Source organism: Drosophila suzukii, chromosome 3, assembly GCF_043229965.1.
Source record: "Drosophila suzukii chromosome 3, CBGP_Dsuzu_IsoJpt1.0, whole genome shotgun sequence".
NCBI classification, from domain to species: domain Eukaryota; kingdom Metazoa; phylum Arthropoda; class Insecta; order Diptera; family Drosophilidae; genus Drosophila; species Drosophila suzukii.
Window position 1 is genome coordinate 41,349,796 of NC_092082.1, and position 15,030 is coordinate 41,364,825.

The 15,030-nt window shown below is 51.3% G+C and overlaps 2 protein-coding genes across 2 annotated transcripts; both read left to right on the forward strand.

Annotated features, from left to right (window-relative positions):
* Nucleotides 1–5,585: 5,585 nt before the first annotated feature.
* Nucleotides 5,586–6,110, forward strand: LOC139352785 (uncharacterized). Its single transcript, XM_070995415.1, has 2 exons — nucleotides 5,586–5,902; nucleotides 5,984–6,110. Exons 1-2 carry the CDS (start codon nucleotides 5,586–5,588, stop codon nucleotides 6,108–6,110), a joined length of 444 nt encoding a protein of 147 aa, XP_070851516.1.
* A 5,771-nt stretch (nucleotides 6,111–11,881) lies between these two features.
* LOC139352786 (uncharacterized) lies at nucleotides 11,882–12,406 on the forward strand. Its single transcript, XM_070995416.1, has 2 exons — nucleotides 11,882–12,198; nucleotides 12,280–12,406. Exons 1-2 carry the CDS (start codon nucleotides 11,882–11,884, stop codon nucleotides 12,404–12,406), a joined length of 444 nt encoding a protein of 147 aa, XP_070851517.1.
* Nucleotides 12,407–15,030: the final 2,624 nt, after the last annotated feature.

Consider the following 15,030-nt stretch of genomic DNA (forward strand, 5'->3'; position numbering starts at 1 on the left):
ACCATGAGGCCATCCTGCTGACAGTTGGCGGTCCACCATGCCAAAGTCGACGACCGGGCCAAAAAAAGCCTACCGCCAAGACCTGTGGCCTAAAGACAGACCTTTGCCAGTGCACTGGAGGAATTGACTGTCTCTGAGTTGGACTCTGCAGACGAAGCAGCGAACAAGTTGGCAGCTAGACTGGAGGAAGCCTGTGACCTAAGCATGCAGCAGCGGAAGACCTATCGGAAGACCATGAGCCAGTGTACTGGTGGAGCGAGGAAGTCGCTAGCTTGCGCAGGACCTGCCTTCGAGCCAGGAGGTTAGTCCAAGGGGCGAGAGGTACCGCAAACCTCCCAGCCTGCAACTCGAGCAACTGGCGATTCGGGACAACAAGAGGGAAAGCTACCTCAAGCTCTGCGACGAGCTGGAAAACGACCCATTGGGAAGAGCCTACAAGACGGTGGTCAAGCGTGTGAATTAGGTCGCCTACTGACCCAGCGGTACTGGAAGGTATCGTCAAAGTGCTGTTTTGAGAAGGCCGCCCCCATTGCATCCCCCGATGGACGCGACAAATTGGGAGCCCGATATGTCCGGTCACGCAAACGGAAATATTATCTGTGGCAAGAATGAAGAACAGGAAGACCCCTGGGCCGGATCTGATCCCGAACAGTGCAGTGAAGGCCCTGCTATCCCTCCATCCGGGTGCGGTAGCATCGCTCTAAAACACGTGCCTGCTGGAAGGGACCTTCCCCGACAGGTGGAAGCGCCAAAAACTCCTGAGACCAACGGGTGAAGCCTCTTCTTACAGGCCCATCTGCCTGCTGGACACCATAAGCAAGGTCTTCGAAAGGGTCATTGCAACAAGGCTTAACGCTGCTATGAAGGATGCCGGTGGACTCTCTTCCAACTAATACGGTTTCCCGAAAGCGAAATCGACACTAGATGCGATAGAGAGGGTCACCAACATTGCTTCTAAAGCCATCGCTGTCACCAGATGGAAGGGTGGGACGCAGAAGTATTGTCTAGTGGTCACGCTGGACATACGGAATGCGTTGAACTTAGCCGATTGGGGGAGGACACTGGAGGCACTACGGTCCTTTAACATCCCTTAATACCTGCTGAATGTAGTGCACAGCTACCTCAGCAAAAGGGTGCTGGTCCTGGAAACCTCTGTGGGCCCCAGGACTTACGAGGTGACAGCCGGTGTTCTTCAGGGCTCGGTACTGGGCCCTCTGGAACACGATGTATGACGGAGTTCTGAAGCTCCCACTGCCGAGCAGCACCAATATAGTTGGCTTTGCAGATGATGTCGCGCTGGTTGTGGTGGCCAAGGAAGTTGCTGCCGTGGAAGCAGCTGCAAATTGCGCAATTCGAGCAGTGTAGGAGTGGCGAGCCTAGAGCTGGCATCACATGAAACAGAAGCGGTGCTGATATCAAGCAGGAAAGCAGTGGAGTCAGCGCATATACAGATCGGAGGGACATCGATAGTATCTCAGCGAGCCATAAGGTACCTGGGAGTCATGCAAGACACCCGCCTCTCCTACCGCGTACACCTAGAGTACGTAAATAAAAAGGCAAGTGAGACCACAGGATCGCTCTGCAGGATCCTGCTGAACATCAGGGGACCGAAGCAGGTCAGACGTAAGCTCCTCGAGACCGTTGTCGAGTCGCAGTTGCTGTACGCTGCTCCGGGGTGGGCCGAGGCCACGGCTGTAAGCAGCTACCGTCAGAATATCGAGTGCCTTTAGGACAATCTCGAACGGCGCAGCGCTTGTCATTGTAGGCCAAGTTCCCCTATGTGAACTAGTGCAGGAGGCCAAGGAGATTTGCGCGGCCCTAGCAGGCGATCAGGCGAATCACAGAGCCAAGACCAGGATGCAGAGCGTCGACAACTGGCAGGCAGCCTGGGACAACTCCAGTAAGGGACGCTGGACGCACCAGCTCATCCCCAGTATAGAGCCATGGGTAAAGAGGAAACACGCTTAGGTAGATTTTTACCTCACGCAGGCGCTGAGTGGACACGGTTGCTTCCGAAGCTTCCTTAAGCGCTTCGGACACGACACGGAAGACGGTTGCCCAGAGTGCGGCAGTGGGATTGTTGAGGACGCTTAGCATGTCCTCTTTGAATGTCGCCGCTTTGGCTACGACCGCCAAAAACCGATGGAGACCACCGGTGCACGAGCTCGGCTAGAAACTTTTCTGCCCCCAATGCTGCTAAATGAGGCGAATTGGGAAGCGACGGCAGCCTACGCATCGAGTGTACTGCGAACGCTGCGTCGCTCCGATAACGAGAGGAGAGGAGCTACAGCCTAGGTGGCTACCATTGCGCGAAGCAATACCTTGCGGTGATACCGCGCAAACCACGGCCCCCTACTCCTGTTGCCTGTACTTATCCTTTTCCTGTATATACGTGTAGGTAATAAAGTAATTTTAAAAAAATAAAAAAAAAAAATTAAAAAATTACCACAATAAAACACAAGACCTCAACATCTCAAAGCACCCAACCAAACCTAACAAGAACCAACTACCTCCAGGACTACTCCAACATCATATGCAGAATAACTTAGATAAGCTAAAACTAACCCAACCCCCCAAAGCAACCACCAACACTGTCCAAGTCCTACCGCCTACCACGTCCAAACGCATGATCGCAAACCTTCAGTCCTCAGCCAAAACCACCACAAAAAAACCAAAAAAAAAAACTCAACTACGCCTGAGAATGCTTCTAGCGACTCATGCGATATGGAAATTAATGAAAATACCATCACCCTTACTAACCTAGATTAATGCTTAAAATAATTCAATGGAACATAATAGGCTACAATAATAATTACCAAGAACTCCAAATACTCTTCTAACAATATAACCCACATATATTTGCCCTACAAGAAACCCATGTATCTCACACAGAATCTCTACCTACCCCTGTAAACTTTACACTTCTCTGCAGTCACAATACTAATGCATTCGGAGGCACAGCTATACTGGTGTATAATTCTATCTCCCACACGCAACACCAACTGATTCCAGAGATTGAAGCTATTGCCATTCTGATAAATTCCAAAAAAATGTACACTAATACACACGCACATACAACTCTCCCAATAAACAACTTCGCACAAACAACCTCCAAAACGTCTTTTCCCCAACAAACCTACCAACTATAGTCCTAAGTGACTTCAACAGCTTGCACCCATAGTGGGGTTCCCCTTCCATTAGGCTTAACGAAGTCACGTGTACTTATGTACGCAGATGACGTTAAGTTGTGCCTGCAATAAATGCATTTCAAACATGGTGCATGGATAATGAATTGTATTTAAATGGTTCTAAGTGTAAACTAATGACCTTTTTTCGTGTCCCACTACTCAACTTATAATTTGAGTCGTTGTGTGTTAGATAGGATAACGCATGCTGACGATCTTGGAGTCTATATGGATCCTAAACTTAACTTTTCTGATCACATTACTAGTATGGTAAATAAAGACAGGGGCGTGCTTACAAGGAAGGTTACAAGGTACAAGGTCGAAGGAATTCGGTGGTCCCTATGTCACAAAGACCTTGTTTATTTCATTAGTCAGACCAATTCTTGAGTACTGCGTTCCTGTTTGGAGTCCCCAATATAGGGTGCATATAGACCGGATTGAGTGCAAAAAAACGTCATGATATTTGCCTTACGGAGACTTAACTGGGATACAAGCCTAATACTACCATCCTACTCTAGTAGACTACTTCTAATTAACTTACCATCATTAGCTAAACGTAGAACTATGATTGGTATAACGTTTATTAGAAATCTTATTCAGGGTGACCCGAGTTACTGGGTTGCCTGCATTTTAATGTGCCAAATAGATTCACTAGAGACTATATTCCTTTAGTATTAAATCACTGTATCGCTAACTATGCATTGCATGAACTTGTTAGAGTACTTTTAAATGATTATAATAGATTATATCTCCTAATATCTACTACCGACCCACTTCCTATCTTTAAATCAATAATACAATCCTACCTAGTAACTAATTTGTTTTACTTTATGTATCTCGTCTATTCGTATTTTGACCTGTATCTTTAATTGACTATTGTTATATTTACTTGCCCAAAACTGTGAAGGGCTCCACGCGTAACAAGCATTGCTTGGTGTCGTAGGGCCGCTTGTTAGTACTGACCATAGTGCATCAACGTCCAAGATATAAACGGTACCTACGCTTCATAAACGTAGCAACGGCAAGATGGGGACCCACCCGACCGGGGTCCACCAGAACAGTGTTGAACAACGTGGGGGTAGGAGCTTAACAGCGTGGATCCCCGCGCTTAACATTACATAGTGTTGGAAAGCGCCATAAACGCGGGCCCTGTCTGAATTTTTGAATTTTGAATATTCGAAATTCTCCAATTTCTGGCACCTGGATTCAAGGACGGCAAAAGGCAGAAGGCCAAGGATCGGGCTGAATTCCAAACCCTCCGCCGCGGCGGTGCCTATCAAAAGAGGCACTGAGGACACAAAAAGGGGCGGTATATCCCCCATCGTAAGCGAAGGGGAAATCTCGAGCAAACCGGGAACCCTTTCGTGGGCAGACCAGTGGTGGCAAGATCTCCCCGCCATCCGAGGGAAGAGGGGACCGATGGAGTTGCAGCGGGATTTAGGAAGCGCAGCAAGCTCGCCCGCTCTCCGGCACCTTCGTCAACCCAAGTTGATGAGCTGATCGCAGACACCGAGGAAGTTAAGGAAACCCCTAAGAGGACTCGTGATCCTGCAAGCCCAGAAAACTCGCAGAGGACAACGCCGGCCAAAAGGAGCAAGACCTCCCACGAGGCAATCTGCCTTGAGGATCCCTTGGAGCTGGGGAAGCTTCTGCAGGAGATATCCACCAAGATGATGGACAAGACGGCGCGCCACATAACTGTCGCCGAGAGGGAGACGTTCGGGCGCATGAAGGCGCTTCACACAAACGTCCTAGAGGTGAACAGAGAGGCCGGCAAGGACGACAGTATCAGGGAGAATGGGCAGGATGCTGCAATTGTGTGCTCGAAATGCTCTCGAAGCTTGCAGAGCGCCGACAAAGAACAGCAGGCAACGCCTGTCTGGAGGGGACATGCTGCAGCGCAAACGGAGCCATCCACGCGCCCAACGCAGCAGAAAAGTGACAAAGCTCCCAGGAGCACCCAAAAGAACCTGCCAAAAGGGCCACAAGAAAGAGAAGCGACGCACGCTGGCGCCAGTAAGACCATGAGCCCCCCAATTCCGGTCGCCGAGTGGGAGGTGGTCAAGACATCGACTCCATCGCGACAGAGCAGGAAATCTGCGCTGCGATTGCGAGCCAGTATGGCATCGATGCGGAGCGCATCAGAGTTCGGAGTCTGCGTCGAGGCTACGCGGAGTCGCAGTCGGCAGTGATCAGATTGCCCTACTCCCTGGGGAAAGCCGACCTTCATCGTGGCGAGGTGCGGATTGGATGGACCATCTGCAGGAAGGAACAGGCCCCCCAAGATGCTTCAAATGCTTGGAATCCGGGCATATTGCAGCTGCAAGAGCCTAGTGTATAGGAGCGATTGCTGCATAAGATGTGGTGAACAAGGGCAGCCAAGTGCAGCAAGGAGCCTTCATGCTTGATCTGCTCTGCGGCAGGAAGGAAGAAGACCAGGCACCAGGCAGGAAGCAGATTCTGCTCAGCCACAACCAGCGGGACAGGGAGACCTCGACCGACATGCAATTGATTCAGCTAAACCTGAACCACTGTAGGGCCGCGCAGGACATTTTGAAGCAGACGGTGCGCGGGCTGGGTTCTGAGGTGGCGATACTCAGTGAGCCCTACAGAGTGGAAAGCAGTTGCGATTGGGTCACGGATCGCACAGGCAAAGTGGCACTGTGGCTCTGCGGAGTGGGTGCACCACCCGTGCGGGACATGAAGGCAGTAGAGGGGTTCGACCGAGCGAACGTAGGCGGCACATGACTCTACAGCTGCTACCTGGCCCCCAGTCTATCACTGACGTCCATTAGCAGGATCCTGGACGAGCTGAACCGTGACCTGAGAGGACGGAGCAACGTGGTGATCGGAATCGACTTTAACGCCTGGGCCGCGGAAAGGGGCTCCCTCTATACCAACGCTAAGGGGCGCACCATCCTCTAAGCTATTGCGTCGCTGGACATCGTCCTGTTGAACGAGCACACCTTCAACAAAGCTGGGACCGGTTTAATCATCGACCTATCGTTCGCGAGAAGCTCCTTATCCCGTAGCACACGCTGGAGGATAGGCGAGGTGTTCACGGCCAGCGACCATGAGGCAATCCTGCAGACAGTTGGCGGTCCACCGTGCCAAAGTCGACGACCGGGCCAAGAAAAGCCTACCGCCAAGACCTGTGGCCTAAAGACAGACCTTTGCCAGTGCACTGGAGGGATTGGCTGTCTCTGAATTGGACTCTGCAGACGAAGCAGCGAACAAGTTGGCAGCTAGACTGGAGGAAGCCTGTGACCTAAGCATGCAGCAGCGGAAGACCTATCGGAAGCACCACGCGCCAGTGTACTGGTGAAGCGAGGAAGTCGCTAGCTTGCGCAGGACCTGCCTTCGAGCCAGGAGGTTAGTCCAAAAAGCGAGAGGTACCGCAAACCTCCCAGCCTGCAACTCGAGCAACTGGCGATTCGGGACAACAAGAGGGAAAGCTACCTCAAGCTCTGCGACGAGCTGGAAAACGACCCATTGGGAAGAGCCTACAAGACGGTGGTCAAGCGTGTGAATTAGGTCGCCTACTGACCCAGCGGTACTGGAAGGTATCGTCAAAGTGCTGTTTTGAGAAGGCCGCCCCCATTGCATCCCCCAAAGGACGCGACAAATTGGGAACCCGATATGTCCAGTCACGCAAACGGAAATATTATCTGTGGCAAGAATGAAGAACATGAAGACCCCTGGGCCGGATCTGATCCCGAACAGTGCAGTGAAGGTCCTGCTATCCCTCCATCCGGGTGCGGTAGCATCGCTCTAAAACACGTGCCTGCTGGAAGGGACCTTCCCCGAAAGGTGGAAGCGCCAAAAACTCCTGAGACCAACGGGTGAAGCCTCTTCTTACAGGCCCATCTGCCTGCTGGACACCATAAGCAAGGTCTTCGAAAGGGTCATTGCAACAAGGCTTGACGCTGCTATGAAGGATGCCGGTGGACTCTCTTCCAACTAATACGGTTTCCGGAAAGCGAAATCGACACTAGATGCGATAGAGAGGGTCACCAACATTGCTTCTAAAGCCATCGCTGTCACCAGACGGAAGGGTGGGACGAAGAAGTATTGTCTAGTGGTCACGCTGGACATACGGAATGCGTTCAACTTAGCCGATTGGAAGAGGACACTGGAGGCACTACGGTCCTTTAACATCCCTTAATACCTGCTGAATGTAGTGCACAGCTACCTCAGCAAAAGGGTGCTGGTCCTGGAAACCTCTGTGGGCCCCAGGACTTACGAGGTGACAGCCGGTGTTCTTCAGGGCTCGGTACTGGGCCCTCTGGAACACGATGTATGACGGAGTTCTGAAGCTCCCACTGCCGAGCAGCACCAATATAGTTGGCTTTGCAGATGATGTCGCGCTGGTTGTGGTGGCCAAGGAAGTTGCTGCCGTGGAAGCAGCTGCAAACTGCGCAATTCGAGCAGTGTAGGAGTGGCGAGCCTAGAGCTGGCATCACATGAAACAGAAGCGGTGCTGATATCAAGCAGGAAAGCAGTGGAGTCAGCGCATATACAGATCGGAGGGACAACGATAGTATCTCAGCGAGCCATAAGGTACCTGGGAGTCATGCAAGACACCCGCCTCTCCTACCGCGAACACCTAGAGTACGTAAATAAAAAGGCCAGTGAGACCACAGGATCGCTCTGCAGGATCCTGCTGAACATCAGGGGACCGAAGCAGGTCAGACGTAAGCTCCTCGCGACCGTTGTCGAGACGCAGTTGCTGTACGCTGCTCCGGGGTGGGCCGAGGCCACGGCTGTAAGCAGCTACCGTCAGAATATCGAGTGCCTTTATGACAATCTCGAACGACGCAGCGCTTGTCATTGTAGGCCAAGTTCCCCTATGTGAACTAGTGCAGGAGGCCAAGGAGATTTGCGCGGCCCTAGCAGGCGATCAGGCGAACCACAGAGCCAAGACCAGGATGCAGAGCGTCGACAACTGGCAGGCAGCCTGGGACAACTCCAGTAAGGGACGCTGGACGCACCAGCTCATCCCCAGTATAGAGCCTTGGGTAAAGAGGAAACACGCCTAGGTAGATTTTTACCTCACGCAGGCGCTGAGTGGACACGGTTGCTTCCGAAGCTTCCTTAAGCGCTTCGGACACGACACGGAAGACGGTTGCCCAGAGTGCGGCAGTGGGATTGTTGAGGACGCTTAGCATGTCCTCTTTGAATGTCGCTGCTTTGGCTACGACCGCCAAATACTGATGGAGACCACCGGGGCACGAGCTCGGCTAGAAACTTTTCTGCCCCTAATGCTGCTAAATGAGGCGAATTGGGAAGCGACGGCAGCCTACGCATCGAGTGTACTGCGAACGCTGCGTCGCTCCGATAACGAGAGGAGAGGAGCTACAGCCTAGGTGGCTACCATTGCGCGAAGCAATACCTTGCGGTGATACCGCGCAAACCACGGCCCCCTACTCCTGTTGCCTGTACTTATCTTTCTCCTGTATATACGTGTAGGTAATAAAGTAATTAAAAAAAAAAAAAATAAATAAAAAATTAAAAAATTACCACAACAAAACACAAGACCTCAACATCTCAAAGCACCCAACCAAACCTAACAAGAACCAACTACCTCCAGGACTACTCCAACATCATATGCAGAATAACTTAGATAAGCTAAAACTAACCCAACCCCCCAAAGCAACCACCAACACTGTCCAAGTCCTACCGCCTACCACGTCCAAACGCATGATCGCAAACCTTCAGTTCTCAGCCAAGACCACCACAAAAAAACCAAAAAAAAAAACTCAACTACGCCTGAGAATGCTTCTAGCGACTCATGCGATATGGAACTTAATGAAAATACCATCACCCTTACTAACCTAGATTAATGCTTAAAATAATTCAATGGAACATAATAGGCTACAATAATAATTACCAAGAACTCCAAATACTCTTCTAACAATATAACCCACATATATTTGCCCTACAAGAAACCCACGTATCTCACACAGAATCTCTACCTACCCCTGTAAACTTTACACTTCTCTGCAGTCACAATACTAATGCGTTCGGAGGCACAGCTATACTGGTGTATAATTCTATCTCCCACACGCAACACCAACTGATTCCAGAGATTGAAGCTATTGCCATTCTGATAAATTCCAAAAAAATGTACACTAATACACACGCACATACAACTCTCCCAACAAACAACTTCGCACAAACAACCTCCAAAACGTATTTTCCCCAACAAACCTACCAACTATAGTCCTAAGTGACTTCAACAGCTTGCACCCATAGTGGGGTTCCCCTTCCATTAGGCTTAACGAAGTCACGTGTACTTATGTACGCAGATGACGTTAAGTTGTGCCTGCAATATAATGACCCCGCACAAAGTTTAGCCTTACAATCGGATCTAAATGCATTTCAAACATGGTGCATGGATAATGAATTGTATTTAAATGGTTCTAAGTGTAAACTAATGACCTTTTTTCGTGTCCCACTACTCAACTTATAATTTGAGTGGTTGTGTGTTAGATAGGATAACGCATGCTGACGATCTTGGAGTCTATATGGATCCTAAACTTAACTTTTCTGATCACATTACTACTATGGTAAATAAAGACAGGGGCGTGCTTACATTTATCAAAAGGTGGTCGAAGGAATTCGGTGGCCCCTATGTCACAAAAACCTTGTTTATTTCATTAGTCAGACCAATTCTTGAGTACTGCGCTCCTGTTTGGAGTCCCCAATATGGGGTGCATATAGACCGGATTGAGTCTGTGCAAAAAAACGTCTTGATATTTGCCTTACGGAGACTTAACTGGGATACAAGCCTAATACTACCATCCTACTCTAGTAGACTACTTCTAATTAACTTACCATCATTAGCTGAACGTAGAACTATGATTGGTATAACGTTTATTAGAAATCTTATTCAGGGTGACCCGAGTTACTGGGTCGCCTGCATTTTAATGTGCCAAATAGATTCACTAGAAACTATATTCCTTTAGTATTAAATCACTGTATCGCTAACTATGCATTGCATGAACTTGTTAGAGTACTTTTAAATGATTATAATAGATTATATCACCTAATATCTACTACCGACCCACTTCCTATCTTTAAATCAATAATACAATCCTACCTAGTAACTAATTTGTTTTACTTTATGTATCTCGTCTATTCGTATTTTGACCTGTATCTTTAATTGACTATTGTTATATTTACTTGCCCAAAACTGTGAAGGGCTCCACGCGTAACAAGCATTGCTTGGTGTCGTAGGGCCACTTGTTAGTACTGACCATAGTGCATCAACGTCCAAGATATAAACGGTACCTACGCTTCATAAACGTAGCAACGGCAAGATGGGGACCCACCCGACCGGGGTCCACCAGAACAGTGTTGAACAACGTGGGGGTAGGAGCTTAACAGCGTGGATCCCCGCGCTTAACATTACATAGTGTTGGAAAGCGCCATAAACGCGGGCCCTGTCTGAATTTTTGAATTTTGAATATTCGAAATTCTCCAAATTCTGGCACCTGGATTCAAGGACGGCAAAAGGCAGAAGGCCAAGGATCGGGCTGAATTCCAAACCCTCCGCCGCGGCGGTGCCTATCAAAAGAGGCACTGAGGACACAAAAAGGGGCGGTATATCCCCCATCGTAAGCGAAGGGGAAATCTCGAGCAAACCGGGAACCCTTTCGTGGGCAGACCAGTGGTGGCAAGATCTCCCCGCCATCCGAGGGAAGAGGGGACCGATGGAGTTGCAGCGGGATTTAGGAAGCGCAGCAAGCTCGCCCGCTCTCCGGCACCTTCGTCAACCCAAGTTGATGAGCTGATCGCAGACACCGAGGAAGTTAAGGAAACCCCTAAGAGGACTCGTGATCCTGCAAGCCCAGAAAACTCGCAGAGGACAACGCCGGCCAAAAGGAGCAAGACCTCCCACGAGGCAATCTGCCTTGAGGATCCCTTGGAGCTGGGGAAGCTTCTGCAGGAGATATCCACCAAGATGATGGACAAGACGGCGCGCCACATAACTGTCGCCGAGAGGGAGACGTTCGGGCGCATGAAGGCGCTTCACACAAACGTCCTAGAGGTGAACAGAGAGGCCGGCAAGGACGACAGTATCAGGGAGAATGGGCAGGATGCTGCAATTGTGTGCTCGAAATGCTCTCGAAGCTTGCAGAGCGCCGACAAAGAACAGCAGGCAACGCCTGTCTGGAGGGGACATGCTGCAGCGCAAACGGAGCCATCCACGCGCCCAACGCAGCAGAAAAGTGACAAAGCTCCCAGGAGCACCCAAAAGAACCTGCCAAAAGGGCCACAAGAAAGAGAAGCGACGCACGCTGGCGCCAGTAAGACCATGAGCCCCCCAATTCCGGTCGCCGAGTGGGAGGTGGTCAAGACATCGACTCCATCGCGACAGAGCAGGAAATCTGCGCTGCGATTGCGAGCCAGTATGGCATCGATGCGGAGCGCATCAGAGTTCGGAGTCTGCGTCGAGGCTACGCGGAGTCGCAGTCGGCAGTGATCAGATTGCCCTACTCCCTGGGGAAAGCCGACCTTCATCGTGGCGAGGTGCGGATTGGATGGACCATCTGCAGGAAGGAACAGGCCCCCCAAGATGCTTCAAATGCTTGGAATCCGGGCATATTGCAGCTGCAAGAGCCTAGTGTATAGGAGCGATTGCTGCATAAGATGTGGTGAACAAGGGCAGCCAAGTGCAGCAAGGAGCCTTCATGCTTGATCTGCTCTGCGGCAGGAAGGAAGAAGACCAGGCACCAGGCAGGAAGCAGATTCTGCTCAGCCACAACCAGCGGGACAGGGAGACCTCGACCGACATGCAATTGATTCAGCTAAACCTGAACCACTGTAGGGCCGCGCAGGACATTTTGAAGCAGACGGTGCGCGGGCTGGGTTCTGAGGTGGCGATACTCAGTGAGCCCTACAGAGTGGAAAGCAGTTGCGATTGGGTCACGGATCGCACAGGCAAAGTGGCACTGTGGCTCTGCGGAGTGGGTGCACCACCCGTGCGGGACATGAAGGCAGTAGAGGGGTTCGACCGAGCGAACGTAGGCGGCACATGACTCTACAGCTGCTACCTGGCCCCCAGTCTATCACTGACGTCCATTAGCAGGATCCTGGACGAGCTGAACCGTGACCTGAGAGGACGGAGCAACGTGGTGATCGGAATCGACTTTAACGCCTGGGCCGCGGAAAGGGGCTCCCTCTATACCAACGCTAAGGGGCGCACCATCCTCTAAGCTATTGCGTCGCTGGACATCGTCCTGTTGAACGAGCACACCTTCAACAAAGCTGGGACCGGTTCAATCATCGACCTATCGTTCGCGAGAAGCTCCTTATCCCGTAGCACACGCTACGTAGCAGCGACCATGAGGCAATCCTGCAGACAGTTGGCGGTCCACCGTGCCAAAGTCGACGACCGGGCCAAGAAAAGCCTACCGCCAAGACCTGTGGCCTAAAGACAGACCTTTGCCAGTGCACTGGAGGGATTGGCTGTCTCTGAATTGGACTCTGCAGACGAAGCAGCGAACAAGTTGGCAGCTAGACTGGAGGAAGCCTGTGACCTAAGCATGCAGCAGCGGAAGACCTATCGGAAGCACCACGCGCCAGTGTACTGGTGAAGCGAGGAAGTCGCTAGCTTGCGCAGGACCTGCCTTCGAGCCAGGAGGTTAGTCCAAAAAGCGAGAGGTACCGCAAACCTCCCAGCCTGCAACTCGAGCAACTGGCGATTCGGGACAACAAGAGGGAAAGCTACCTCAAGCTCTGCGACGAGCTGGAAAACGACCCATTGGGAAGAGCCTACAAGACGATGGTCAAGCGTGTGAATTAGGTCGCCTACTGACCCAGCGGTACTGGAAGGTATCGTCAAAGTGCTGTTTTGAGAAGGCCGCCCCCATTGCATCCCCCAAAGGACGCGACAAATTGGGAACCCGATATGTCCAGTCACGCAAACGGAAATATTATCTGTGGCAAGAATGAAGAACATGAAGACCCCTGGGCCGGATCTGATCCCGAACAGTGCAGTGAAGGTCCTGCTATCCCTCCATCCGGGTGCGGTAGCATCGCTCTAAAACACGTGCCTGCTGGAAGGGACCTTCCCCGAAAGGTGGAAGCGCCAAAAACTCCTGAGACCAACGGGTGAAGCCTCTTCTTACAGGCCCATCTGCCTGCTGGACACCATAAGCAAGGTCTTCGAAAGGGTCATTGCAACAAGGCTTGACGCTGCTATGAAGGATGCCGGTGGACTCTCTTCCAACTAATACGGTTTCCGGAAAGCGAAATCGACACTAGATGCGATAGAGAGGGTCACCAACATTGCTTCTAAAGCCATCGCTGTCACCAGACGGAAGGGTGGGACGAAGAAGTATTGTCTAGTGGTCACGCTGGACATACGGAATGCGTTCAACTTAGCCGATTGGAAGAGGACACTGGAGGCACTACGGTCCTTTAACATCCCTTAATACCTGCTGAATGTAGTGCACAGCTACCTCAGCAAAAGGGTGCTGGTCCTGGAAACCTCTGTGGGCCCCAGGACTTACGAGGTGACAGCCGGTGTTCTTCAGGGCTCGGTACTGGGCCCTCTGGAACACGATGTATGACGGAGTTCTGAAGCTCCCACTGCCGAGCAGCACCAATATAGTTGGCTTTGCAGATGATGTCGCGCTGGTTGTGGTGGCCAAGGAAGTTGCTGCCGTGGAAGCAGCTGCAAACTGCGCAATTCGAGCAGTGTAGGAGTGGCGAGCCTAGAGCTGGCATCACATGAAACAGAAGCGGTGCTGATATCAAGCAGGAAAGCAGTGGAGTCAGCGCATATACAGATCGGAGGGACAACGATAGTATCTCAGCGAGCCATAAGGTACCTGGGAGTCATGCAAGACACCCGCCTCTCCTACCGCGAACACCTAGAGTACGTAAATAAAAAGGCCAGTGAGACCACAGGATCGCTCTGCAGGATCCTGCTGAACATCAGGGGACCGAAGCAGGTCAGACGTAAGCTCCTCGCGACCGTTGTCGAGACGCAGTTGCTGTACGCTGCTCCGGGGTGGGCCGAGGCCACGGCTGTAAGCAGCTACCGTCAGAATATCGAGTGCCTTTATGACAATCTCGAACGACGCAGCGCTTGTCATTGTAGGCCAAGTTCCCCTATGTGAACTAGTGCAGGAGGCCAAGGAGATTTGCGCGGCCCTAGCAGGCGATCAGGCGAACCACAGAGCCAAGACCAGGATGCAGAGCGTCGACAACTGGCAGGCAGCCTGGGACAACTCCAGTAAGGGACGCTGGACGCACCAGCTCATCCCCAGTATAGAGCCTTGGGTAAAGAGGAAACACGCCTAGGTAGATTTTTACCTCACGCAGGCGCTGAGTGGACACGGTTGCTTCCGAAGCTTCCTTAAGCGCTTCGGACACGACACGGAAGACGGTTGCCCAGAGTGCGGCAGTGGGATTGTTGAGGACGCTTAGCATGTCCTCTTTGAATGTCGCTGCTTTGGCTACGACCGCCAAATACTGATGGAGACCACCGGGGCACGAGCTCGGCTAGAAACTTTTCTGCCCCTAATGCTGCTAAATGAGGCGAATTGGGAAGCGACGGCAGCCTACGCATCGAGTGTACTGCGAACGCTGCGTCGCTCCGATAACGAGAGGAGAGGAGCTACAGCCTAGGTGGCTACCATTGCGCGAAGCAATACCTTGCGGTGATACCGCGCAAACCACGGCCCCCTACTCCTGTTGCCTGTACTTATCTTTCTCCTGTATATACGTGTAGGTAATAAAGTAATTAAAAAAAAAAAAAATAAATAAAAAATTAAAAAATTACCACAACAAAACACAAGACCTCAACATCTCAAAGCACCCAACCAAACCT

Coding starts and splice junctions, on each gene's coding strand:
- LOC139352785 (XM_070995415.1), top strand. CDS start 5,586: ATGCTTGATCTGCTCTGCGGCAGGAAGGAAGAAGACCAGGCACCAGGC. Junction 5,903..5,983: donor GACATGAAGGCAGTAGAGGG/GTTCGACCGAGC, acceptor GTCCATTAGCAG/GATCCTGGACGAGCTGAACC.
- LOC139352786 (XM_070995416.1), top strand. CDS start 11,882: ATGCTTGATCTGCTCTGCGGCAGGAAGGAAGAAGACCAGGCACCAGGC. Junction 12,199..12,279: donor GACATGAAGGCAGTAGAGGG/GTTCGACCGAGC, acceptor GTCCATTAGCAG/GATCCTGGACGAGCTGAACC.